The sequence below is a fragment of the Lissotriton helveticus genome, chromosome 6 (assembly GCF_964261635.1).
Source record: "Lissotriton helveticus chromosome 6, aLisHel1.1, whole genome shotgun sequence".
Lineage (NCBI taxonomy): Eukaryota > Metazoa > Chordata > Amphibia > Caudata > Salamandridae > Lissotriton > Lissotriton helveticus.
Window position 1 is genome coordinate 1,162,257,205 of NC_136067.1, and position 27,077 is coordinate 1,162,284,281.

The following is a 27,077-nucleotide window of genomic DNA, read 5'->3' on the forward strand; positions in this document are numbered from 1 at the left end:
TGACTTCAGGTGTGCCATACTTTTGTCATAAGTAAGACTGTTAGCGTTCTAGTCGCTCTTTAGAATACTCTGGGACATTCTGTCATTGGGCTATAGTTGGGCTACATCTGGCTGATATTTGGGCTACATTTGGGTTATTTTGTCTCTGGTGGCCATCTTGGGAGACTGCATATCAGAATGTTTTTAATGAAATATAAGAGGATTTGAGAAGTCACTCAAAATGTGCCCTAATTTTTCTTTCTTCAGCACTAATCATAATTTCTATGGTAAAATGAACCCCCTCATTTTGTTCCTTTGCAAATTAAATGTTTTAAGTGTTAACACTTTATTCCAATCAAGATGACTTCAGGTGTGCCATACTTTTGTCATAAGTAAGACTGTTAGCGCTCTAGTTGTTCTTTAGAACACTCTGGGACATTCTGTCATTGGGCTATAGTTGGGCTACCTCTGGCTGATATTTGGGCTACATTTTTTTTTTTTTGTCTCTGGTGGCCATCTTCGGGCTACATTGGGCTACATTGGGCTACATTGGGCTACATTTGGGCTCTAACATATATATAGCCCAATGTAGCTCAAGATATATTTTTTCAAAGTTCATTTTCGTAAAAACCACTGGAGCATATATCTTGAGACATAGCAAAGGCGCATCGGGGTACCAGTCCCTACAATTTTGCCAAGTTTGGTGGAAATCCATTCAGCCGTTCGGGCTAAAAGTGAGTCCAACCGCACAATGGAAATTAACATGGGGAAAACACGTTTTGGGACCCCCCTTTTATCTCGGCCCCCGCTTTACGGATCCCCCCGAAACTTTCAGGGAAGGAGCGGAGCGCAGCGAGGCAAAGTTAAGGAAATTTACAGGCAGATCCCTCATTCGGCGCCAAAGTTATTCCCAATAGAATGTTGCGGATTTCCTATGGAAAACGATCCTAACTATAACTACCTACTGGCGACCGCCAGTAGGTAATATATATATATATATATATATATATATATATATATATATATATATATATATATATAATATATATATATGCAAATTTCTATTTAGCAGAGGGTGAAATGTAGTATACTGTGAGTTAGCAATGACAGAACATTTTGGCTCCTGATGGACTTAGGAAGTAAGTGTTGGAGCAAAATCCGATGAAGGCTGGTTCAGAATGTTGAGTACACAGTTACATGCACAAGAATAAAGACTTGTAATACTAAGCTCCATGTGTGGCTAGTCATTGGCGAATACCCAGCCTGGGGTGGATGCTGCAAGCTGCACCAACCTGCTTTCGGGCCCTTTCAGTTGGGTACACTGCGGATGTTGGGAAGTTTCAGACTCGCACACCCTTAACTGTAGAGTCTAAGATACTCCTCTGATTGTGGCCCTCCCATATAGGGCCTGATGCATACTAAGTAGGAGAAGACATAATATACGTTAAACTTTCTTTGCTGAGTGGCACTGGTCCTCCTTTATATAGGCGTGATTTATTCATGCTAGTATATGTTATGCCTTAGACTAACATGCACGTGCACTCCTGTGTAGGACAGTGCAAACAAGACCTACAGGTTTCATCTGAGGGTCAAACCAGAACTACAACAGAAAATATTTCAATGTATGTTCTATTTATTACCAATGCAGTTGAAGGTTTAAATGAAATCACAGTTCAGCAAAATGACCTAAATAAACGTTTAAAATCTTAAACCGAAAATTTCTCACCCTTCTGCACTAAAGCCAACCAGCTTATATAATATTTCGAAAATACTTCCTTTATGAAAAATACTTTTGTAGCATCTCAGAAACCCACACTGCTGATTGGCAAAGCATCTCTAATGAACAATAGATGGAAATTGCAGACAGCATTTACAGAAGATAGAAGAGACAGGACGGAAGTATAGTGAGACTTGTCTTCAAGTCTCCTATTCTCCCTGTTCACAAGGGTTTGGCAGTAAAGCAACATTTTCTATTCCATATCTTTCAATATTGTCTTCGACCACCCTATCCTGCCAAGAAGTAAAAACATGCAAATGTTTGCGTGCATATGTTGGTGTTTTACACTTGTCTAATAATTAACTCCTATGAACCAGCGTATGTGTCTGACAACATAAATGCAATATGAAGTGACAAGAAGAGCAAAGGTGAAGAAGAAACATGCACGCTCTCCTAGTGCCAGAAGAAGCAGCCCTCTTGTTTTATAATCTCCCCAAGCCAAGACCCTCAGTCCTCTGGGAGGCAGGTTCTGGGCCAAACCTGAACATATTGGATCTGCTTTTTTCAAAAGTTGAAGTGAACTTCGGAGCTAGCATGTACATATATATATATATATATATATATATATATATATATGTGTATATATTCGCTCATAACTCTGTAATCGTACTGTAATCCCCTGTAATGAAAACCGCTACTGCGTAAATGTACTTCTCCTGTGGCAGGTCTGTCTTCAGTGCTGTCAGTGTCTTTTTAGGTCTTCTGAGATTAATCGGTGAAGGCGAATCAGATACTGTTTGAAAAAAGTAATATCATTGTGACCTCCCCCCTTGACCCACAGAGGCTCCAAAGCATTGGGGCAGCGCTCGAACAGCGCCAAGGCCTGCGAGAAGTCAATCACTTCGTCCTCCGTGCCATGGATGATGAGGACCGGAGATGTGATCTTCGACACCTTGTCAATGCTAAAAGAACAGAAACAAATAATCAAACGAATTAGCATTACTATTGCTACAGGAAGATCACAACTAATATATTACAAGCCTTGAGTGAAAGTGTGGTGGGAGAGTGGGAAGAAACAACACATCGAGACTATACAGCAAATTACATGTGATGAACACATTTTAAAGTCCTCTAATTCTACCTCTAAGCGGCTCCATCTTTTAATAAAGCAGTTCATATTTATTATGAGCCAGTCAGGTTGTGCAGTGGATTAGCCTGCCACTTGCATTAGAGGTGCGTTGCTTGCACGCTAAAGCGATGCAATGCTGTTCTGCCCAGTCAAACCTAATATTCACACTTTCATATACAGCTTTGGTCAAGAGGATCATTAAATGTTAAGAATGTGACTATCACCTCATCAGCACATTAAAACATAAACGGGCCCACTGGAGGTTTGCATGACACCTCGTTTTATAGGTCAAATAATAAGTTGTAAGTTTCCTTTTAGCACAGCTATATATAGTATTCCAGAACAATCCCGACAGGGCCGGCTCTAGGCTCACGGAGGCCCTGAGCAGGGAGTGTAGGTAGGGGGCCCGAGGCCGCCAAATCCCTGCCAGGGGCCGCCACGCAAATATGTATCTAAGGATATATATTGGCGTGGCGGCCCCTGGGGTTTGGCGGCCCTGTGCAGGTGCACAGCTTGCACATGCCTTAGGCCGGCCCTGATCCCGACCTGCTTCAGTAAGAGTACGAGGTTTTGCATAGTGACCATTCTTGCATGATCGATTGTTTTCATGTGTTTTTTCAGAAAATCTTGGTAGTAAGATAAATCTCCGCCATCCTGATATTGTCATTATGGACCTCCTTAGGATGGCGGTGGGACCGCCACGTCAGGCTGTCGGTAGTGGTTCCACCATGATCGGACACCGCTTGACCTCCCGTCACATTACAATGGTGGCCGAATGGTAGGCGGTCGGAGAGACCGACCACCACGGACCAGACGGGCTCAAGGAGCCCGTCAGTCCGTCGGAGTGACTTGTATCCCTACAACAGTGGCGGTGCTCACTCAGGCACTGCCGTAGGGATTACAATCCCCTTCTACCGGTCATTTTAATGGCGGCTAACCCGCCATCAAAAAAAGGGACTTTGGGGGCCTCTAGCGGGCCCCCTCCTCCCCTTGCTCTCGGCCTTGGGTTCAGGGGGCACCTATGGTTAAGTTAGGGCAGTTAAGGCAGTCGAAAAAAGGTTGGGAACTCTTTAATTCTCAGAGTTTATTTAGGGTCATGGATGGTAACGAAAGAAATATACTTTTGCGAGGCACAGCCGATATCACTTGTCCTTGGAAATTGGTTTAGGTTATATCACTGACCACATTGCTCTGGCACCCATCATGAAATGGTTTAGAATTTAGTCTAGCCTTGCTCTTATTCTAAACTAGCTTGTGACTGAGGATTGATTTGAAGATCTCTGGAAGGCACACTGCAAATCCCGTGGCTAAGGTATGGCAAAATGATGCTGAATAGCGCGGGATGTATAGAATTGTTTACCAATTGCAGACAGTTGCGACCAAGGGAGTTACAGTACATAAAAATATATTTTTATCTAGGTGACAATGTGAAAGAGAGGATAGGGAGCTTCTTAAACCCACTGTGAAACAGTAGGTTTTGTTGAAAACATGCCCGGGGGAATCCTATTTGTCCTTTGTTAATAACACACACCATTGTTGCTTATTATTAAGATTTAGGTTTAATATAATACACTGGTCTTTAGCTTTCCCCAAAAGAGTTTATAAGTTGGGTGACTTAGAACCTTGTTCTTGTGATTATTTCCCTGAGCAAGACATTTTACACTTCATGTTTTCTTGCAATTTGTATCGGGTATTATGGTCAAGAAACATTCTCCCACTGGTAAGAAATAATCAATTTGCACAGATAAGACCAGATTTGCTGAACTTACCAATGCTTTCTTCCACCTTAGTCTGCCTTGGGGTTGTAAGCTTTCTTGCTGGTGCACTTAGACTTAGGAAAAAGCTAGTTAATGACTTGTCGCTAGCAGTTTTTGCCTAAAAGTCCTTTTCTGCCACTTTTATATTTTTAGGGATAGCTCCATGTAGGGAAAGGGCAATGGATGATCTTGTGTTTGTACCTTATGTTATTAGTACTGACATGATGCACCTGTACTTTATTTGAAGGTCTTATGTAGTTTACATACTGGCAGTATATTGCAATCTTCCTAGAGGTTTTATGGTTGAGATGTGTAATTGATATAACTAGACTAATAGTTTCTAGGTGGTCCCCAACATCTCTTGTTAACATAGCAGACTCTAAAAAGAGTTTTATTTTTGCCATGTCTTCGTTGGGGCGAGCCTCCTTACTATTTATCGAAACCACCAACTCTTTTTTTGACTCCTGTTTTAGACTTTCTTTAACTGCGATTTGCACACACTAACATGACATCTCATGTATATACGGCAATAATGAATATGTAATTGTTCATCTGCACAGTGTTTTAAACAACTCCTTGTATATTTATGTTAAGGAATATTTGTATGCACAGACGTAACACACCATCTTGCTGGGTTTTATATTGTGCTTTTATGAACTTTGTTAGCTGAATAAAGAGCTATCGACTGACTGACTAACATCACAAAAATTAACACTGCTGAAGTTACATAATTGTATAATTAACATTATAGATTCTTCTAGGGGAGAACAACGGGTGGAGGTTTCTCTTGTCTGAGAACATTTTGGAAAACAATGGGACTTACTAGTGCATTTCAATGCACAATTTTCACATAAATTTGCTAAACATTTAATGCCTATCATGGTGTACCAAGCTACTGAAATCTGACAGTCCCATGAGTTCACCATTTATGTTTTTAAAACGTCCTATTTGTGCCCCCTTAAGTGAAAAATAATTTCCATTGCTAGGACCTGCATTTTGCCATGGTAGCCCCTGTTGCCCAAACATTACATACAATACGCCTGTGCAAGAATTTTCCTAATACTAATTCTCTTGCACTATGGAGGTCCCTTATGTCAAACACTATGGCTTATGTGTCATGGATCACATTTTGTCCTGGATGGCCCCATGACTGTGTCACAGTTGTTTTCCCATTTGCCACGAATTTTACCAATGTCCCATCTTAAGCAATTTTCCACAGGTGCCAAGTAACCCAAGAATTTGTCTCATGGGTGCTTCATGCCAAAATGTACCTACAGAGTACCACATTAGCGTTTTCCCGAGGATATCCCATATGAAACTATTGCCTCCAATATTCCAGTACTAACATTTTGTCAAGGGTGCTTCGACAAGCCAAAAAGCATGCCAGTTGCAAGAGCGGATCTGCAAGCATAACAACACATTCTAACTTACATTCACTTATTCACACTCATTCATTTTTACCTTATTTTGTGCACTCACTCTCCCCTGAATCACTCATTTGCACTCTCTCACACACTCTCACTCTGACTCACTTATAACATACTTGCTCATTTTGATCAACACATCCTTGATCCCATATACAAACATACATGCTCACACATATACACACTCTCTCACCCAAACTCACTCTCACCCACATGCACACACACAACATACATTAAAACCATTTTATTATTCTTATCTAAGATGCCAGTGAAGGTCCAGATCTTGCTGCTCCATGTTTTATTACACTAATGTGAATAATAAACTATTATTCATTATTAATATAATAAAAATGACAAGAAAACGAGGTTAGAGCCTGAGTCTGATAATCCGGGACTCCCCTGTGTTCTTGACACTGATTTTGCCACCTCTGAGGCCAGGGATCCCAAAGGCAGTGGCAGTGGTAGCAAGGAGCAAGCTAGGGGTCGCAACTGCGAGCCCTAAATGACAGCCTTGCCTTTTCAGAGTGCTTCAGAGGCTTCCTAGTCAGGTTACTTAAAGCACCCCCTAGACATCTAGCCTGCGCCGTCAACTCACATCTCTCTTTCTTCCTCGAACAACCATCACACCTGACCTATCATCCAAGATCCAAAGGCTTTGTTTTAGGATTCTACACCAAGATAAATTGTATACATGTTCAAATCTGCCAAACCCTCTCATGCACCCTCCTAACCTCGAATTCCCAATTTATCAAATCTTTGTCTTTCTCTCCTCCAGTGCCATAACCCTCCTTTCTAACTTGTTCAAATTATCCCTTCATACTAGATTATATTCTTAGAGTTAAACACCTCATTATGAGGGCTGTATCTACATACTATTACCATGAATGCACTACAACGAAAAGCAAGTTTTCCAAGCAGGGAAGTTTTTAATACATTTACAGTGGGAGTCACTACAACCAAGGGGCCATTACAATGCAGGTAATCAGAAAGGAACCATGAAAGAACATCACAGCTTTCCATCCTTGACATGCCTGCCGGTTTTATGATCTGGTTTGATAGCACAGCTGTTGGCAGACAATTATGTGAGTATCACTAGAGAGGTGGTTTGGCTCCACCCACATGTTGGGAGCTAGGAGTACGTGTTTTGATTGGGCGGATGTTGTGTTTCCACAACAATGTGCTTGCCATCCACACAGCTGTGATCATTTTGTTTATTTCGCCAGCTGCCTGAGCTTGAACTTTTAGGGGCACCCATATGACATTATAATGCTATTAAAGTGTCTTAAATACCTAGATAATTTATGGTGTTATGACTCCAGCAGCAGTACAGAAGGGAGGAGGCTAGTTAGTAACCTACATGGATATTTTGGACAGTGCAACTGTCACTTGACTTTTAAACCTACACCAATATTATTCTACAATTCTTTTCCTCCACACAAATACATTTCCCTTCCATGCTATTTACAGGTAATACTTCACATTCCCATTCAATATTCTTTTAACACATGGCCTATTTGCATTGCCGGTGCTTGTTCCATCACTTTAAAAAAAAAAAAAAATACCTTCCTCTCCATCTGCCTATCAATAAGCCTCTCTTCCTCTATATCGTTACCTTTAAATAAACATATGATTTGCCAACAATACTGTCTCAAACAATATTGACTACAATAATATCACCAAATTAATTACATTATTATTAATAAACATAAAATAAGTACTTTTTACATAGGCAAGTTATCACAATCAACATTAAACAATATTTATACATTTTACAAAATATATATTACATCACCAAAATAATTATAATTCACCCTGCCAAAAAAAACGAAATACATAACAATGTGAGCAAAAACATTATACGTAACATGCAAATATTTGTATAACAATATCAACATCTATAGATCGATAAATAAAATAATATTCAGAACTGCACATTAAACATAAATTAGTGTTTACTATTGAAGAACATACCTATTTAAAACATTCAAAGCAAAACGAAATTAACCAATAAAATCAAACTATAAATAAACGAAACTATCAAAATCACACAATTCAATCATCAATATACAAGACACACAAAAGTTATCAACTTAATTCCTCAAAATCAGCTAGATTCTCAGAGCAAACCCTGAAAAATGATTTTATATCCATTGCTATCACGAAGTCCTTAACGTGCAAAACTGAATATGCGATTTGTGTGTTGGTATGCTCTTGTGGACTGCGATATGTGGGCAGCACAAAGCTGCAGGTCCTCAAGAGAATACACAAAAAACAAACCGTAGAGAAGGGTCTGAGGGGAAAGTTTTAGAGACCTGCTTGCATCCTATCCCCCAATCTAACTAGCAAAAACACACACAGAGGATGCTAAGGGTCTGGATAAAGCGGGGGCGTGGCCATGGCGCCGACCGGAATGGCTGCTTCGCTGTGAAGCTCCTCCATGCGGGCTCCTGTAGGCGGCTGAAATGCAGTGTAAAAGCGTTCCTCGGCCCCACATCTGCACTCCATCCGACAGATAGAGCCACCCTGCCCACCTGGGTGGCTCCTGCGAAGCGGGGACAGCTTGGTGTGGACACCTCGGCGGAGGGGAACTGAGGCCGGCGGGCCTCGGCGCCATCTTTCCCTTTCTGCGCCGGATTCCGGGTGAGCACCGCTCTGGGCTGCGCCGCGGACCCTGCGGGCCCTCGTTGCTCCGCCTGCGGGCTTCCGCGTTCGCTGTGGGCGCTCCGGGGGCTTTCGGGTGGGGGCTCCTGGCTCGGGGGTGAAGTCGGGGCCTTTGGGCCTGGGCGCGCTCTGGAGCCGGGGCCTCGATTTGGAGGCTCACAGTAGGGCTGGGGGACGGGGGCGCTCGCGTGGCGGTGGGAGGAGGGTTGTGGGCGTTTGTGGTGTGACTCGGGGGGGCCTCTCTGGGATCGCTGGCGGACCGGCCCTGGCAGCAATGTCGGTAGCAGCTCGACCTGAGGACCTACGTGCGTTATACACTGCTGTTTATTGCTGAAGGTCTGTGCTCTCCTCTGGTTGCCTAATCGGCGGACGGCGGCAGTCTTCATGCCGCTTTTTGACCTACGTGGCCTGGCTGCAATATCCACGCTGTAAAGAGAAGGTCCTGCGCCCTTTTACAACCGTCTGGACTTGAATCTGGCTGTACTCCGCCTGGTTGCCTGCCATACATGAGCCATATCTTCGCATCGAGCTTGTCACAATACTGCGCTATCCTTGGGCTCCGCCATGGGGAAAAGAGACCCCAACCAGAGGAAAGTGAGTTTTGATAAAACCTCTCTCTCAACAACGGACCCTCAGCCCAGTACTACAGCCGGGGCGGCATGCACGCCTGAGGGGGGTGATGCTGCTGCTATGGTTGCCGCCATGATGGGTGAAATGCGCGCGGGCTTCAAGGCCCTTGATACGCGCTTTGACACCCTCGAGCAGAAACTTGTGGATATGGGATCCAAAGTGCAAGCCTATGACAGACGCCTGGATGTGGTGGAATCTAGGGTTTCGGACGTTGAGGACGGGGTGGCCAAAACGCTTAAGAGGCTGGAACGTGTTGAGAAGATTCTGAAGGATGTGGCCATAAAAAACGAGGATTTGGAAGCACGCAGCCGACGGAACAACCTACGCATAATTGGCGTGGCGGAGACAACAGCGACGGGGCGCTTTGACACTTTTGTCGAACGATTACTCATTGAACTGTTTGGGAGGGACACATTCACGGATGGCTTCGTAGTAGAGCGTGCCCACAGGGCGCTGGGGCCTAGACCTCGCACTGGTCAAGCTCCACGCCCAATACTTGCCAGAATCATGAACTTCCGCGACCGCGATGCCGCACTCCGCGCGAGAGGCTGGCGAGGTGAGATGGCAGGGCAGCATGCTATCGTTCTTCCCAGACTTTACGATGATGGTGCAGGACGCGAGACGCAAGTACAATGGCGTCAAGGCGACTCTGCGGAATCTTGGTTTTAAATATGGCATGCTATATCCCGCAAGACTGAAAGTGGATGTGAATGGCAGGTACCGCATTTTTGACTCCCCCGCAGAGGCGCAGGACTTTTGTCAAGGCTACAGAAAACAGGGCTCACCTTCGGCCTCCAATAATGCACCGCACTCCCCTCCTCGAGTGGACACTCAGAACAGTGTAGACCTTTTTGCAGAAACCGGTCTGGGCTGAGGGCCTTCACATGCTGCATGGCTTGACTTTGCGGATGTTGTTTCGCACTTGATGTGGTTTACCAGTGGGTAGTTACTTGGCCGATACCAATCGGGCCGCCGGTAGGATCCGCCCGCATGGGGTAGCGTTGCCAGCCCCTATGGCTCATGCCTTATTGTCTTACCTTATTAGGGTTTTCTTTTGTTGGAAATGTTATTGCTTCATGATATGGTTATTGTTCTCGAAGTTTTGCTGGTTACGATCATGCACTCATGGGGATTGCCTCTCCTGGGCGGTTGGGAGGCTGGGTGGTGGGTGGAGGGCGGTATATGTAATGCTTTATGAAACCTTTTTTCTTTTTTTTTTGCTGTTGCTTGATTGATTGTGTGGAGGTTGGGAGCGAGAAGCTGGGGTCATTACTACTGAACAGTGTTACTGGTTTTGTGCGATGGCCGGGATAGGTAGGCAGTCTGGCCCGTCCAGACTTACATTGATGTCTTGGAATGTTCGGGACTTGAATACCACACGGAAACGCAAACAGGTATTGAACTATGCAGCGCGACACCGGGTGGAGGTCCTCTTTCTTCAGGAAACACACTTGGCACGATTAGCAGACGTATCGGTAGCTAAGAGTTGGGGTACGCACAGACTTTTTCTAATTACAGCAGTTATGCCAGGGGCGTTGCAATTTTTGTTCATAAATGTGTACCATTTGTGCTAACTGGAAGTGTTACTGACAGGGAAGGCAGATACGTGCTACTGCATGGAGAGTTGATGGGATACAAGGTCGCCATGCTAGGAGTATACGGGCCTAATGTTGATTCCCCTGCCTTTTTTCAGGAGCTTCAATTGACACTGCTTAATTCTGACATAGATCTGCTCGTGATGGGGGGCGATTTTAACGTGGTGCTGAACCCAGATAGGGATAGTACTTCCACCTCCCCGGACTCCAAAGCCCGATCCAGACGTGTGCTTGCTGATATTTGCTCTCACTTCTCCCTGATAGACATAGAGGCCAGGCTACATCCACATGCGCCAGAGTTTAAACACCATTCTGGGTTCCACAGAACTAGCACGAGAATAGATTATTGGCTGCTTTCCCCTGGGGTCGCTGGTTGGGTGGATGCTCTTTCCACTCTGCCGCAAACTTTTTCAGACCACTCCCCAATTGTACTGACCTTGCTAATTCCCAGACTGGGTGGGTATGAGTGACAGTGGCGGTTTCCGGGAAGGGCCCTGCTAGATCCGGTTTTTACTGAAGAGATCCGCAGCGCTATTGAAGAGTACTTTGCCATCAACACCGGTTCTGTGAGCACCTGGGCCGCGCTGTGGGAGGGATTCAAAGCCGCCATTCGCGGGGTATGTATTGCCAAGCATGTGGGAGCCCTGAAAGAGATTTGGACCACTCTGACCCGTCTTGAAAATGACATTGCTCGGATAGATGGGGATGTGTCCAGAGACCCGTCCGAGTCGGCTGAAGCCAGGAGATTGGAGTTACTGTCGGAATTCAGGGATACTGCTGATAGAGAGCTGAAATTCATGGGTAAATACCACACGGCGCGTCAATACGGGGAGGGTGATAGACCAGGGAAGCTTCTTGCACAATTGCTCCGTCCCCCTCGACAGGCGACTTACATCACAGACATAATAGACACTCATGGCTCCAGACACCACACTACACCTGCGGTATGCAGCACCTTTTTATCGTACTACCAAACACTTTACACGTCAACACTTACGGGCGAACAACGCGACCCTGGCCCCTACTTAAACGAGATTGCAATGGTGTATCTCGAGAAACATATGCAGGAATTTCTTGCTTCTCCAATCACCCCAGACTCTATAGTGGAAGCAATTGATTCCTTGAAGGGCTCTTCGTCACCGGGACTGGATGGTTTTTCCGTTGATTTTTACAAAGAATACAAGGAGGAACTGGTGCCAAAACTGGTCGAGGTATATGCGGAGGCACTAGAGACCGGAACACTACCTCCAACGCTGAGGGAGGCGGTAATTGTGCTTCTCCCGAACCCGGGACGCGATCCTTCTTCTTGTGGGTCCTACAGGCCACTGTCCCTCTTGAATCTGGACTATAAGATCCTGGCGAAGGTTCTTGCGATCCGTTTATTGCTCCTGATGGAATCCATTATATCCCCGGCGCAGTCTGGATTCGTCCCTCATAGATCCACCTCTTTCAATCTGAGGACGTTGTTCTCTGTGATACACAGGATGGATCCTTCTCTCCCTACTGCAGCTGTGTTTCTAGACGCAGAAAAAGCGTTTGACGCTTTGGAGTGGCCTTTTTTTTTGTCGGTCATGAGGCGAATGGGAATGCCTGAGATGTTTGTGGCGACGGTGGAGTTATTATATACCGCTCCTACCGCGCGAATACGTATGAATGGCACTATCACAGACAGCTTTTCTCTTCCGCGAGGCACCCGCCAAGGGTGCCCGCTATCACCGCTTCTGTTCATCCTAGCGATGGACCCCTTAGTGCGGCATTTCCAGGAGAAACATCTGCACAGAGGGCTTCAGTTTCGTACTGGTCCTCTCCTCGTCTCGCTTTATGCAGACGACACGATTCTGTATGTCCGCATGCCGCAGACGAATCTGGAGCCACTGTTGTTGGAGATAACCCGTTTTGGAGAATATTCGGGCCTCCGCATGAATTGGCACAAATCGGTCATTTTCCCACTCACTCCCTCCACCTCCGAATGGCATTGTGCCTTTCCTTTGGAATGGAATGCAGACTCTGTTAAATATTTGGGGATTCATGTTTACCTCGATACTGTGTCCATTGTCCGCTTAAACTATGGGCCCGCTCTTGATTTCTTAGAAGATCATATAGAGAGATGGCTTCGCCTCCCTCTAACCATGGCAGGCCGCATCGCCATAATTAAGATGATCGTGCTTCCTCGATTTTTGTACCTATTCCACAATATCCCGATACCCCTCACCAAGATTTTTTTTACACACCTTCGAACATTGCTCTTGAAGTTGGTGTGGGGCGGCAGGAACCCAAGGGTATCATGGCACGCATTGACACTCCCCTATGAGCGTGGCGGATTCGGAGTGCCGGATTTTTACCTGTATTATCTAGTCGCACAGGCATCGTATGCCTATTACTGGTTCCATCCTGTTGCCAGGATTTTGCATTTAAGACCAGAGGCGGACCTTGTGCTTCCGGTGCCGCTTGGGTCACTCCTCCCCAAAGGCTTTCCCCGAGACCCGCTTGACATACAGACTGTGTTCACCACATGCTGGGCTTGGGATAAATTGCGCAGATTGCTTCACATTGACACACTCTACTCCCCCGCCCTTCCCCTGCCTAATCCCTACTGGCTTCCTGTCACCGACGAACGGGTGGTGCAGCGTACACTGTCCAAATTCCACTTAGACACTATTGGAGATCTTTTCCCGGAGGGACATGTTTTCTCCGTTACGGAAGATCAGCGCTTCACTGAACGTACCTTCATGGACTCTTTTACGTTGACCAGACTTAGATCCATGCTCCGAGCTGGATTCAGCACATTCCCACTCCCCCCGGAAGAGGCTGAGATGCTCACATTCATAATACAGAACCCAACGGGATCACATATTGTTTCTAAACTATATAGGTTGTGTCTTGCCGCTCTTCCCTCACGTGACGCAGCGGTGCGCGGTGCATGGGAGAAGGGATCTGGGTAACCCGATCACCGACGAACAGTGGGAGACGTGCTGTGTGGTCACAAGGGACGTATCTTTAAACAGTAGGCATAAAGTTATACATTTTAAATTTCTGAGACGGATGTATTACACCCCTGTTCTAGCTCACAAGATTGATCCAAATAGACCACATTGTTGTCCTAAGTGCCGGGCACCGCAGGCTGACTTTGCCCATCTTTCCTGGACATGTCCACGATTACACGACTATTGGCTTCGGGTGCACCGTCTCTTGGGGGATATGTTAGGACTGGACTTGATACCCACTCCTGAGGTAGCTCTGCTTGGCTATGTAGTCAATTTCCCACGTTCTACACGCAAGCTGGCTGCCATTGGCTTGCTACTGGCAAAAAGAGAAGTCGCATTACTGTGGGGTGCCAGGCGGGCTCCCAGTGCGCGAGCCTGGCTCCGCAGCATGTCACACTGCAATGTGGCAGTGTTGAATATTCCGAACAGACTCCAGTAGCCTCCCGGCCGCTGGACATTTGGGGGCCATATCGCGCATACATCGAGAAGCTCACACAAGAGCAGCAGCTCAAGGTGATTAATTCCACAACACAAGAAGGGATGGGCTAACATGTTGTGCTGGTTGCACTGTGCGGTTATGTCCCATTGACAGAATGCAGATTTCTTGTCAGCTGCTTGCATGGATACTGTGATTGTGGGGAGTGGTATGGGTGGCCTTACATTAGGCAATCTGTGGTATGTTTTGTATTTCGGAGACCGCCGGTCCTTACAGACCCCAAACTCAATATGCCCTGGCTTACAACGGACCATGAAACTGCCTACGCCCACCGGGCGATGAAATGTTGGAAATGGGGGTCTCTGGTTGGCGCAGTGCAGCACTGGCGACCAGCAGGGACCCTCTCTCCCAACATTGGCGGCAAGCGGTGGGATAAGGATTTGTGTTTTCCTTGTACCTTAGTAGCGGCTGGCTGCACCACAAAACTCTGCATTTTAGATGACCACATTTTTGGGGATTATTGTTTTTGGTGAAATTCCATTGTTTCTTCTCCTGAAGAGTGTCATTTGATAATTGTGTTCAGTACATTTGTCCCCCGCCCTGCTTCCAGAGTTTGGTACCTGTGTCGCTTTTGGTCAGGTTGAGAAGTCAGGGGTGGTAGAAACTGCCTTACCGATCCGAGGAGAGGGTGTGTGTGGATGAATAGTGTGTTTTCCTGGATGCATGAGTATGAGTTCTCTTTGATAAGGAGAGTGTTGAAGTTTTGGAATTGTGTACTCTTACTTCAGATTGCTAGATCCCTTGTGTTGCACGTGTCTGTGAGCATCCTGTTAAGATGGAATCTCCATTGTTCTTTTACATTTGATGTCCCAGCTGATCGGCTCTCTTGTGTTCGCCTCCACTTACACGCATTTTTTTGGGGTTTATTTTATTGGTATTATTGTTTGATGTATCTTTGGTTCGACACTCGAATCCGAGGTAACGAAATTATTTTTGTCTTGTTTTTGGGGAGAAAATTTGAAAATGTAAGAGATGCTACACTGTATTTCATGCCACTCCATACAAGTGTTTGTGCTGTACCGCACTTAATTCTGTGACAATACGCCTGTATATGTGATACACATGCTATTGAGTGGTAAACAACTTTTTGCGAATAAAGAAATAAAAAAAAAAAAGGGGTCTGGATAAAGCTAAAAGTATCTGTACACTCAAATGTAGTGTGGAGGACTGATCGGCGTGAGGAGAGAAAAGGGAAAAATACCCATCAGCCCACCCATTGGCGGAGTCTCATCATCTGGGTTTTTGTGCAAACTGGTATCTACTAGGTGCCTCACTGAACGTATAGTGAGGAATTCTAGTATTAGATCCACCAGTGAGAGAGAGCCAACAGGATGTGATGGTAACGCTGAAGGGAATAAGGTTGCAGTGCTCAAAAAGGTGTGTGCAAAGGATAATGTTGAAAAGTAGTGTTTAAGATTGCCTGTTATGGTGCCAAAGGTAAGACTTTATTAGGGGGGGTCATCATAACGGCAAGATTAAAAGCAGAGTGATGATAGTGTGTCAACAAATACTACTATCAGTAGATGGAACTATATGGTCGAAATGTTTCAGCCTTACATGGCTTTCTTCAGGACCCGTAAATATTACACTACTGCAACAGTGAAAAGTAAATAAACTATAGTGAACCATGCAAAAAGAGACCTACCATTAGTAGAATACTATATGGTAGTCTAGAATCATGGTTAAAAGAGTGCTCTCCTGTAACAAAAGAAAAGTGCGTCCAAACAGATATGGTAATTTGAAAACAACAATACATATATGTATGTGTAGACGTATATCAACATACGATCAATGTTCATTCAGCATTTTGTGAAAATAACTCACCCATAAAGTTGTATGGAGATAGCCTCACCTCGCCTGGCACTCGCTCAGGTTTAAGAGGCCCCGCTCTTTAGGAAGATGGGGAGGCAATTTTTTTTTATAGTAATAACAAACAGTTTGCGTATGTCATAATTCCCTCAATTGTACCACTTTTTAAATATCACTCTGGTGTGGGTGAACATAGGGAAGATGGCGACTTCAGCATGCCAAAAAACTCAGTGGTCTCATGATGGTGAGTGAGACTCCAAAGATTATGTTCTTGTGATGTTTAAAAACATGTCGAAATCCTTTGTTTAGGAAATATCAGGAGCAACGATTATGTGCCTCCATTGTATTAAACGATGTGTCTATACATAAGTATTGCCACAGGAGACTGTTAGCTACAAAACAAGAAAACGGCTCCCAAATGGCAAAGTATGGAGATAGAGTACATGTCTCCATTTACCTAGATAATGCCCTGAGAGATTGTAAGTGCGGAAGGGCTAGGTTAAAAAGGTTAAAAAAGTATCGCTCACAGACAGAGATTGCCTTGCACAAATTGCGAGTAAAAGCGGTATTGAGCCGCTGTTGAGCCATATCTTTTAAGAACAGACTGCTGAAACTATATCGTTCGAAAAAGCGGCCACCCACCTGTCCGTCGGTACCTCCGGCTGCCTTCTGAGCCGAGGGGAAGGTAACGGACAAAGCGGCCTGGCCAGCTAAATGCCAGGGATGTATGACGTTACAACGCATACTTTTACAACGCCTACCATTACAACGAATTTTTTACAACGCAAAAACTTTTACAACGCATACCATTACAACGCAAGATTTTACAACGCAAGTACCTTTACAACGCATACCATTACAACGTAAATATTGGTAAGTATATAATATTTTTTTTGATATAAATTATTTTAAATTATTAAAATATAATTAAATTTTATTTAATTTTATTTAATTAATTTAATTTAAATATAATTTAAATATAATTTTAATTTATTTTTACAAATTAACCCTGTACCCCAAAAACCCAAAACTGACCCTGAACCCTAAAAATATTTTTTTAAATTTAAATTATTAAAATATAATTAATTTATATTTAATTACATTTAATTAATTTAATTTAAATATAATTGTATTTTATTTTTACAAATTAACCCTGTACCCCAAAAACCCCAAACTGTCCCTGAACCCTAAAAATACCCCTTTACCCAAAAAACCAAAACTGTCCCTGAACCCTAAAAATACCCCTTTACCCAAAAACTGAAAACTGACCCTGAACCCTAAAAATACCCCTTTACCCAAAAACTGAAAACTGACCCTGAACCCTAAAAATACCCCTTTACCCAAAAACTGAAAACTGACCCTGAACCCTAAAAATACCCCTTTACCCAAAAACTGAAAACTGACCCTGAACCCTAAACATACCCCTTGACTCAAAAACTGAAAACTGACCCTGAACCCTAATAATACCCCTTTACCCAAAAACTGAAAACTGACCCTGAACCCTAAAAATACCCCTTTACCCAAAAACTGAAAACTGACCCTGAACCCTAAAAATACCCCTTTACCCAAAAACTGAAAACTGACCCTGAACCCTAAAAATACCCCTTTACCCAAAAACTGAAAACTGACCCTGAACCCTAAAAATACCCCTTTACCCAAAAACTGAAAACCTGAAAACTGACCCTGAACCCTAAAAATACCCCTTTACCCAAAAACTGAAAACTGACCCTGAACCCTAAAAATACCCCTTTACCCAAAAACTGAAAACTGACCCTGAACCCTAAAAATACCCCTTTACCCAAAAACTGAAAACTGACCCTGAACCCTAAAAATACCCCTTTACTCAAAAACTGAAAACTGACCCTGAACCCTAAAAATACCCCTTTACCCAAAAACTGAAAACTGACCCTGAACCCTAAAAATACCCCTTTACCCAAAAACTGAAAACTGACCCTGAACCCTAAAAATACCCCTTTACCCAAAAACTGAAAACTGACCCTGAACCCTAAAAATACCCCTTTACCCAAAAACCCAAACATATAATATTTTAAAAATAATTATATACTTACCAATACTTACGTTGTAATGGTATGCGTTGTAAAAGTACTTGCGTTGTAAAATCCTGCGTTGTAATGGTATGCGTTGTAAAAGTTTTTGCGTTGTAAAAAATTCGTTGTAATGGTAGTTCGTTGTAAAAGTTGCGTTGTAAAGGTTGTTTCCCAAATGCGAGGCATGCGGACCAAAGAGGAGACAAGTGAGAGACCTCCTCCTGTTTGATGATTGGTTGTTTGGCAGGACCGGAAACGGAAAAATGCGGGTTTGGAGGTTTTTCTTGTTTGTTTGAGAGACGGCCAATCAGTGGGGAGGGTTCGCAGAAACACTCACGCAAGTCTACACAGTCTCTGAACTAGACTTTTCCGTTTCCGGTCCTGCCAAACAACCAATCATCAAACAGGAGGAGGTCTCTCACTTGTCTCCTCTTTGGTCCGCATGCCTCGCATTTAGCTGGCCAGGCCGCATTGTCCGTTACCTTCCCCTCGGCTCAAAAGGCAGCCGGAGGTACCGACGGACAGGTGGGTGGCCGCTTTTTCGAACGATATAGTTTCAGCAGTCTACTCTGTACTTAAAAGATATGGCTCAACAGTGGCTCAATACCGCTTTTACTCGCAATTTGTGCAAGGCAATCTCTGTCGGCGAGCAATACTTTTTTAACCTTTTTAGCCTAGCCCTTCCGCACTTACAATCTCTCAGGGCATTATCTAGGTAAATGGAGACATGTGCTCTATCTCCATACTTTGCCATTTGGGAGCCGTTTTCTTGTTTTGTAGCTAACAGTCTCCCGTGGCAATACTTATGTATAGACACATCGTTTAATACAATGGAGGCACATAATCGTTGCTCCTGATATTTCCTAAACAAAGGATTTCGACATGTTTTTAAACATCACAAGAACATAATCTTTGGAGTCTCACTCACCATCATGAGACCACTAAGTTTTTTGGCATGCTGAAGTCGCCATCTTCCCTATGTTCACCCACACCAGAGTGATATTTAAGAAGTGGTACAATTGAGGGAATTATGACATACGCAAACTGTTTGTTATTACTATAAAAACATTTTTTTCCCTCCCCATCTTCTTAGAGAGGGGCCTCTTAAACCTGAGCGAGTACCAGGCGAGGTGAGGCTATCTCCATACAACTTTATGGGTGAGTTATTTTCACAAAATGCTGAATGAATATTGATCGTATGTTGATATACGTCTACACATACATATATGTATTGTTGTTTTCAAATTACCATATCTGTATGGATGCACTTTTCTTTTGTTACAGGAGAGAACTCTTTTAACCATGATTCTAGACTACCATATAGTATTCTACTAACGGTAGGTCTCTTTTTGCATGGTTCACTATAGTTTATTTACTTTTCACTGTTGCAGTAGTGTAATATTTACGGGTCCTGAAGAAAGCCATGTAAGGCTGAAACATGTCGACCATAAAGTTCCATCTACTGATAGTAGTATTTGTTGTCACACTATCAGCACTCTGCTTTTAATCTTGCCGTTATGATGACCCCCCTAATAAAGTCTTACCTTTGGCACCATAACAGGCAATCTTAAACACTACTTTTCACCATTATCCTTTGCACACACCTTTTTGAGCACTGCAACCTTTTTCCCTTCAGCGTTACCATCACATCCTGTTGGCTCTCTCTCACTGGTGGATCTAATACTAGAATTCCTCACTATACGTTCAGTGAGGCACCTAGTAGATACCAGTTTACACAAAAACCCAGATGATGAGGCTCCGCCAATGGGTGGGCTGATGGGTATTTTTCCCTTTTCTCTCCTCACACTGATCAGTCCTCCACACTACATTTGAGTGTACAGATACTTGTAGCTTTATCCAGACCCTTAGCATCATCTGTGTGTGTTTTTCCTCAAGAGAATACTCCAACACATAAGAGCAATCTCGAATTCAGATCCAACTTATCCAGTTGTACGGCATTTCAAAGATGTTCATGAAAATAGATTCGATAATCTTAAGTACTTTGTACTAGACTCGATCCCTAGCCCTAGACGAGGGGGCAACCGTGAGGCTGCACTGAGACAATTGGAAACACGCGATATCATCGAGCTCTACAAAAAAAAACACAGGGGCTCATTTCCAGTGAGGATCTCAAGACATATCTATAATTATATTCAAACAGTGAATCAAGACAGGAGATTTTAATACGTGACACTAACAGCAACTATACATGTCCAATCTGCACTTTGCACAATCCCGTATTGAGATACATTTTAGTAAAATTTTAATTTTGCACATATTGTTTCATTCAGCACTTAGTAATAATGATTATTTTAGGGTCTCACACCAATATTTTTTAATTGCACGTAAGCACTTTAAGCTAGCAAACGATCGACATGATTGAGGCAAATATCCCATTAGGGTCATAAATCATATTGACAATTGCAGAGAGGAACACTGTTGTGCACAGAGATATAGGCAACCACCACTGTGAGCTAACATAATACATTATGTATTTAGTAATCACAAACCATTCAAGTTCCCAAAATATTGAAAGTATGAAATTGCTTTTAATGTTCAATGGACCAATGTACAGTGTATCAATGCTCACTGAGTATATATTTTATATTATATTTTAGCATCTTTTATAATATAAATGTGATATGTCCTACTAAAGCGCCAATTTGCAATTTTAAAAACTTTTAATAGTCACTTACTGCACTTTAACTTGCGTTTGCTCACGCTGCTCTGATCGCCGATTGGTGCCTCCCGTTCCACCGCGAACCGTTCCGATTGTGTGAAGGGAGTGAACACCTACCGAAAGTGACTCAGAGTTCACTTCCAGCGGACTCCCGATTAGGGGAGGTTAGTAGTTCAGCTGCCTCCATATAAACCAATGCAGGGCATGACGCGTGCAGCGGACGAGCCGCTGGCGCGCCGAAGGTGCAGCTAAGGCAATCCCGTCTGCGCCCGTCCGCGCCTCGCCATGGCCAGGAGTTATACCCCCTGCCTGTTTTCTCACAGAGCTGACAAATAAGGGTACCACCTCTCTTACATACTCCAGACAAGAACTAGTAAGAATTAGAGATACCTATTGTTCTCGTCTCCAAAAAATAAAGAGTCCACCCCACCTTTACTCCTAGAAGGACCCTTCACATGCAAGACCTGCAGATTTCAAAGCAATGTACCTACTCTGCCCCTAAACAACACTACCACCCACACCCAGTGCAATTGAGGGATTACCCACCCCTTGTCACTAGCGAACATGAAAGATCTCCCCACTCCCCCAGCATTATACTAACAGAGGCTGGAATTGCTTCCTGCCCAATAGCAGGTCCCATATGTGCTACACACATATGGGACCTGCTATCCTCCACTCTCCCCCACATTGGATTTCTGACTGAAACCTGGACTAAGCCCTGCTCAAACCTTGATATTGCTGTTGCACTCCCTGAGGGCTACCACATTCTAAAAATGGATAGACCTCATAAGGTTGGAGGAGGATTAGCAATTATATATAAAGATCCGGTTAAAATCTCTGTGATTGACCAACAGTGCAGCAAAACTATGGAGATTCTAGTTTTCAGAGCTGACCTTCATCCTCAACTTAGTTGGAAAGGTGCTCTCGTCTACCAGCCCCCAGGACCCCTTTCCAAGTTTCCCTCTCAACTAATGGAGCTAATCTCACCTCATGTAATCTCAACCAGAAGTTTCCTACTACTTGGAGACTTTAACATAAATGCCGAAAATCTCGATTACAGAGAAGCTGTATCATTATTAACAGACCTATCCACACTAGAACTAACCAAAATAAACAATGAGCCCACCCACCAGGCAGGACACAAGCTAGATATAATTCTTACCAACTCCCCCAATATTACCTACAAAGCCTCTAGCCCACTGACATGGTCTGACCACTCTTTGATTAATTTTCAAATCAATAGCCAGAAAGGCAATACAACCCCCAAAACATATCCCACAAGGAGATATAGGCAATGGCAGAAAATCACTCCCACAAAGTTCCACGAAATGGTCATAACCCCCCAGAACTCTGACTCTGACACGACTCAGGAACGCCTAACTTCCTTCACAGCCAGTATGTTATCCACTATTGACCGCTTAGCCCCAATGAAACTGCAGCCATTCACAGCAAAATGACATCAGACTCCATGGTACTCCCCCAATTTAAGATCTGAAAAAAGCCAATGCAAAAACCTGGAACGGCTGTGGCACCTTTCCAACGACTCGCAAGATAAAGAAAGATTCAGGACTGCACTAGCAATATACCATAAAAATATAAAACTCGCTCGGAAAACGCACATCACACTACAACTCGAAAATGCTGGAAACCCCCCTCGCACCTTATTCCAGGTTCTAAATTCATTCACCAACCCTAGGGAATGCAACACTGAAGTAGCCCCTTCCCAAACCCTATGTGCCAGCATTGCAAATCATCTTTCACAAAAAATAGAAAATATCTATCAAAAGATTATTTCAAACTCCCATCTTCAATCAGGCCCAAGGATAGACCCTCCACCTATCACCCCCTGAAACCTCAACCCTTGAAACCGTCCCAGTTTTAACCAAAATCGAAGTGGAATCATTGCTAAAAGTAGTTAAATCTGGATCCCATCTAGACCCTTTAGCTGCCAAGACCTCCAACCTATTAGCCAGGACACTCGCAGCGCCCATCAGCTCAATTCGTAATAGATCCATGGAAGAAGGCAGCCTCCCTCTGGAGTGGAAAGCAGCCCAGGTCATCCCCATTAAAAGAACCCTACAGCCGCCCTTGAAGATGTTTCTAACTATCGTCCCATCTCACTGCTTCCGCTACACAGCAAACTCCTAGAGAGACACATAAACAAGTTTTGTTTATTTGTTGGAGTTTGTTGAATCCTCAAATCGACTAGACCACTCACAATCAGGATTTCGACCTAAGTACAGCACTGAGTCAGCTCTGGTGGAAGTAACTGACAACATCCGAATGCTAGCAGATGAGGGTCGGGCGGTACTCTTGGTGCTGCTTGACCTGTCTGCAGCATTTGTTACCATCTCCCACCAGGTCCTACTCAAGCGGCTTGAGGATATAGGCATATGAGGGAAGGCCCTGAAATGGCTAACCAATTTCCTCACAGACAGAACACAAACCATAAATCTGGGCACTTTTAGCTTACAGACCACTAAAGTCACCAGGAGGGTACCGCAGGGCTCATGCCTGAGCCCTACATTATTCAACATCTATGTTACCCCCCTGGATGGCCTACTGAGGCAATTTGGTTTTATCCCTATGTCCCACGCCGATGAAACGCAACTGCTTCTCTCCTTCGATAAAACCGATACCAACATACAACCCACCTTCTCAGAGGGTATGAAAGGCATTGTGTACTGGATGACAGAAAACCTCCTTCAGTTCAATACTGAAAAATCTAAAATTATGCTGTTTGGAGAAGCAACTGTGAGATGGTCCCCTAGTTGGTGGCCAGGGGAATTAGGATCAGCCCCGCCCCCCAAACAGGTGGTGACAAATTTAGGAGTGAAACTCAACCAGAAACTTACATTAGAGGAACACGTTAACAGCATTGCTGGGATTTGCTATCGCACACTTGGCCTCCTCCGTAGGGTCTTCTCCCTTCTACCAACATCCTCACCCGCCTTAACTATTGCAATGCCGTATTGATCTCTGCAAAGGAATCCTCTCTCAGTAAATTGCAAGCAGTTCAAAATATCGCAGACCGATTGGTGACCAATGCCCCTCCCAGAACCACATCTACCCCGCTACTTCGAGAACTCCATTGGATCCCAGTGAAAAAGAGAATACAATTAAAAATCTGCTGCATGGTTTACAAATCCTTAAACAACATGGGATCCAGCTATCTGACTAAAAAGCTGGTCAGATATGTGCAATCCAGAACCCTGCGGTCGAGCCACCAAGGTGTCCTCCATATCCCGAGCTACAAACTAGCCCGCATGGGCGGTAAAGCATTCTCCCACCTTGCCCTGCGATACTGGAACCAATTCCCCCTCCAGTTACGCCAATGCTCCAAATTCTTGGCCTTCAGAAAGCTCCTGAAAACGGCACTGTTCTAAACTATCTCATTAGCCGGCCACTAGCAGTCACAGCGCGAAAATACCCCGACGGGGGTGATTCGGGCGCTATAGAAATCATATGAAGAAATAAATAAATAAATAAAGGCCTTTTGAAGAGACATTAGGCTATTGTAACACAAGTATGTCTTTGATGTCTATGAATTTGCTAATCACATGGTTATTGCACTTGTCACTTTAAAATGGGGAAATGTACTCTGCAGCGCGTCATGTGATCAAGGCCTATTCAGGCCGAAACGCTTCATGGTGGTGAACATCGGTTAATAAAAATATCTTGCATCAGTTACATGGAGTCCGTTTTCATCCTTCACGTCTAAGGGGAATTCAAAGGAGTGTAGATATATATATATATATATATATATATATATATTCACTGAAAAAAACCACAGGTTTCTGGGACATTATAGTTAGTTGGACATTTCACTCATATAAAACCAGAGAAATTGGGCTGTTATAGTTAGTAGAGCTGACTATAACTCGCACCCCCGCAATGCACTGCTTTTGGTGTCACATATTACATCACTCATGACATGGTCAGTGACATCACTCATGATATCACTGATGACATCTCAAATGACATCACTGATGGCATCACTGATGACATCATCATGTGAATGTGTGTCTTTCTGAAAAATAAATATTTTTTATATATGTATATCTAAAGGTCGATGGAAGAATAAATGGGTAAATAACTGTCTAAATGGATGTTTTTTTAAAGTGTATCTTAGTGAATACATGTATTAGCGAGTAATGTTTAAATATGTAAATATCTGTATCAGTGTCTCACTTTGTGTATAAGTGGCTGCATAATTTGGTGAGTAGCTACATGAGTGTCTATATGGGTTATTAGTTGGTTTTTTGAGTATCAGCATGAGTGTCTGTATGGTTTGGTGGGGGGTATTACTTAGTGCATAGATGCATGAATGACTGACTCACTGTTTGTATGTGTTTTGAAGACAGCATGTGTGCAGGACTGTATGGGTGGATGAGTGTGTGTATGGGTATGTTAGTGAGTGAATGACTGTCTCAATAGTATCTTTATGAGTACCTACTTATGTTTTAAACTAGTATATGTGAGAATTGATGTATATAAGTGAGTATATGTGAGAGTGAGAGATTGGAAGAGTTCCGTATGAATAAGTATATGTTGCTATAAGGGATTGTTTAAGAGAGTAAGTATGTGTACGTTTCTGTAGAAGTAAGTGTAGTGGTGTGTGTATACCTGTATATGCAAGTAAATGGATGTTTGATAGTTTATTTGCATGTGTGAGTATATGTGTGAGTAACTATATGGATGACTATTAGTGTGTTACAGGATGTATAGGTGTATGAGTACATATGATGAGTGAGTACATGTATGAGTGACTACATAGAACTGTTGGTGAATGAGTGGATGTGTATGTAGATTTTAGAATTACTGAATAGGTTCTTCTAACTGGTATTGGTATCTCCATTTTTTTTTAAAATGTCGTTTCTATTTTTGAAGGTGTGTATCAAAGGTTATATTACGCTGAGAGGAGGTCTGCCACTCTTTCACAAGGATGATGTCATCAATGATGTCATCAGTGATGTCATTTGAGATGTCATCAGTGATGTCATGAGTGATGTCACTGACCATGTCATGAGTGATGTAATATGTGATGTCATCAGCAGTGCATTGCGGGAGCGCAAGTTATAGTTAGCTGAACTAACTATAACGGGGGAATTTCAATGGTTTTGTATGAGTGAAATGTCCCGCTAACTATAACATGTGTGAAACCAATGGTTTTTTCAGTGAATCTCTGAGGTTTTTTAAATGCTAATTCCTAACTATAACGTGGCTGAAACCTATGGTTTTTTCAGTGAATTTTCAAGGTTTTTTTAAATGCTAATTCCTAACTGTAACGTGGCTGAAACCTATGGTTTTTTCAGTGAATTTCAAAGCTTTTGTAAATGATAATTTTTAAATGTATTCATTATTATATTTATTTATTTTTATAGTAATTTCCAATGTTTTTATAATAATTATTTAATTATTTTATTTTTTAAGTTACATTACACATTTTTAATATAAAATAATACAAAACAAAATTCTAATATTTTTAAAATATTTTTTTTTCTATATATTAAAATTAAATTCTATATATTTTCTTTTTGTATTTATTTTCAGTACTCGTATGCTACGCATACGGTGATCGCACCATCCTTTGTACGGATAATTGTACTGTGCGTTCAACCGCGCATACGTTGCGAATATGTTTTCACATTCCGCGTAACATCGACGCTTCCCCGTGACGTCATGTAAGTTTGTACGGCGCACTGTACGCATACAGCGAAAGTTTCTTAATGTTTAAAAAGATATATCTATGTATTTAATGTAACTACTGAGGGAAGACATTATCTAGGATAATTATTAAAATAATATTTATTAACTTTTAGTAAGCGTATGTTACTTATAAAAGCAATTACGCAAATGGCGGCGTACGTAGTCCATTCACGCACCGTAAGCGCACCCTACGCATATGTCATGTAACTTTAAAATAAGGGATTTGAATGGGTCATAACACTTCCAATTCCAACTGTTGAAAGACCCCACCCATTTTAATCATTCTTCTTTGACATTCACAGAAGAACCATCTCTTGTCGGGAGCTCCTGTCATTTGACAAAACAATTTTAATATGGCTGCATTTCTGGAATCCACTTCAGAACATTCTTCAGAGGAGGAATTTATAGCTGAGGAGTCACAGGGAAAAAGAAAAGAGGCAGTAATCCGGACATTTTTCA

The 27,077-nt window shown here is 43.2% G+C and overlaps 1 protein-coding gene across 1 annotated transcript in view; it reads right to left on the reverse strand.

Annotated features, from left to right (window-relative positions):
• Window positions 1-1,611: 1,611 nt before the first annotated feature.
• Window positions 1,612-27,077, reverse strand: part of LOC144763339 (alpha/beta hydrolase domain-containing protein 17A-like) — a 363,859-nt gene continuing 338,393 nt past the window's right edge. Inside the window, exon 4 of the mRNA XM_078648831.1 lies at window positions 1,612-2,658. Within this exon, the coding sequence (XP_078504957.1) occupies window positions 2,439-2,658 (220 nt within the window). The 3' untranslated portion in view covers window positions 1,612-2,438. The remainder of the gene's footprint in view (window positions 2,659-27,077) is intronic.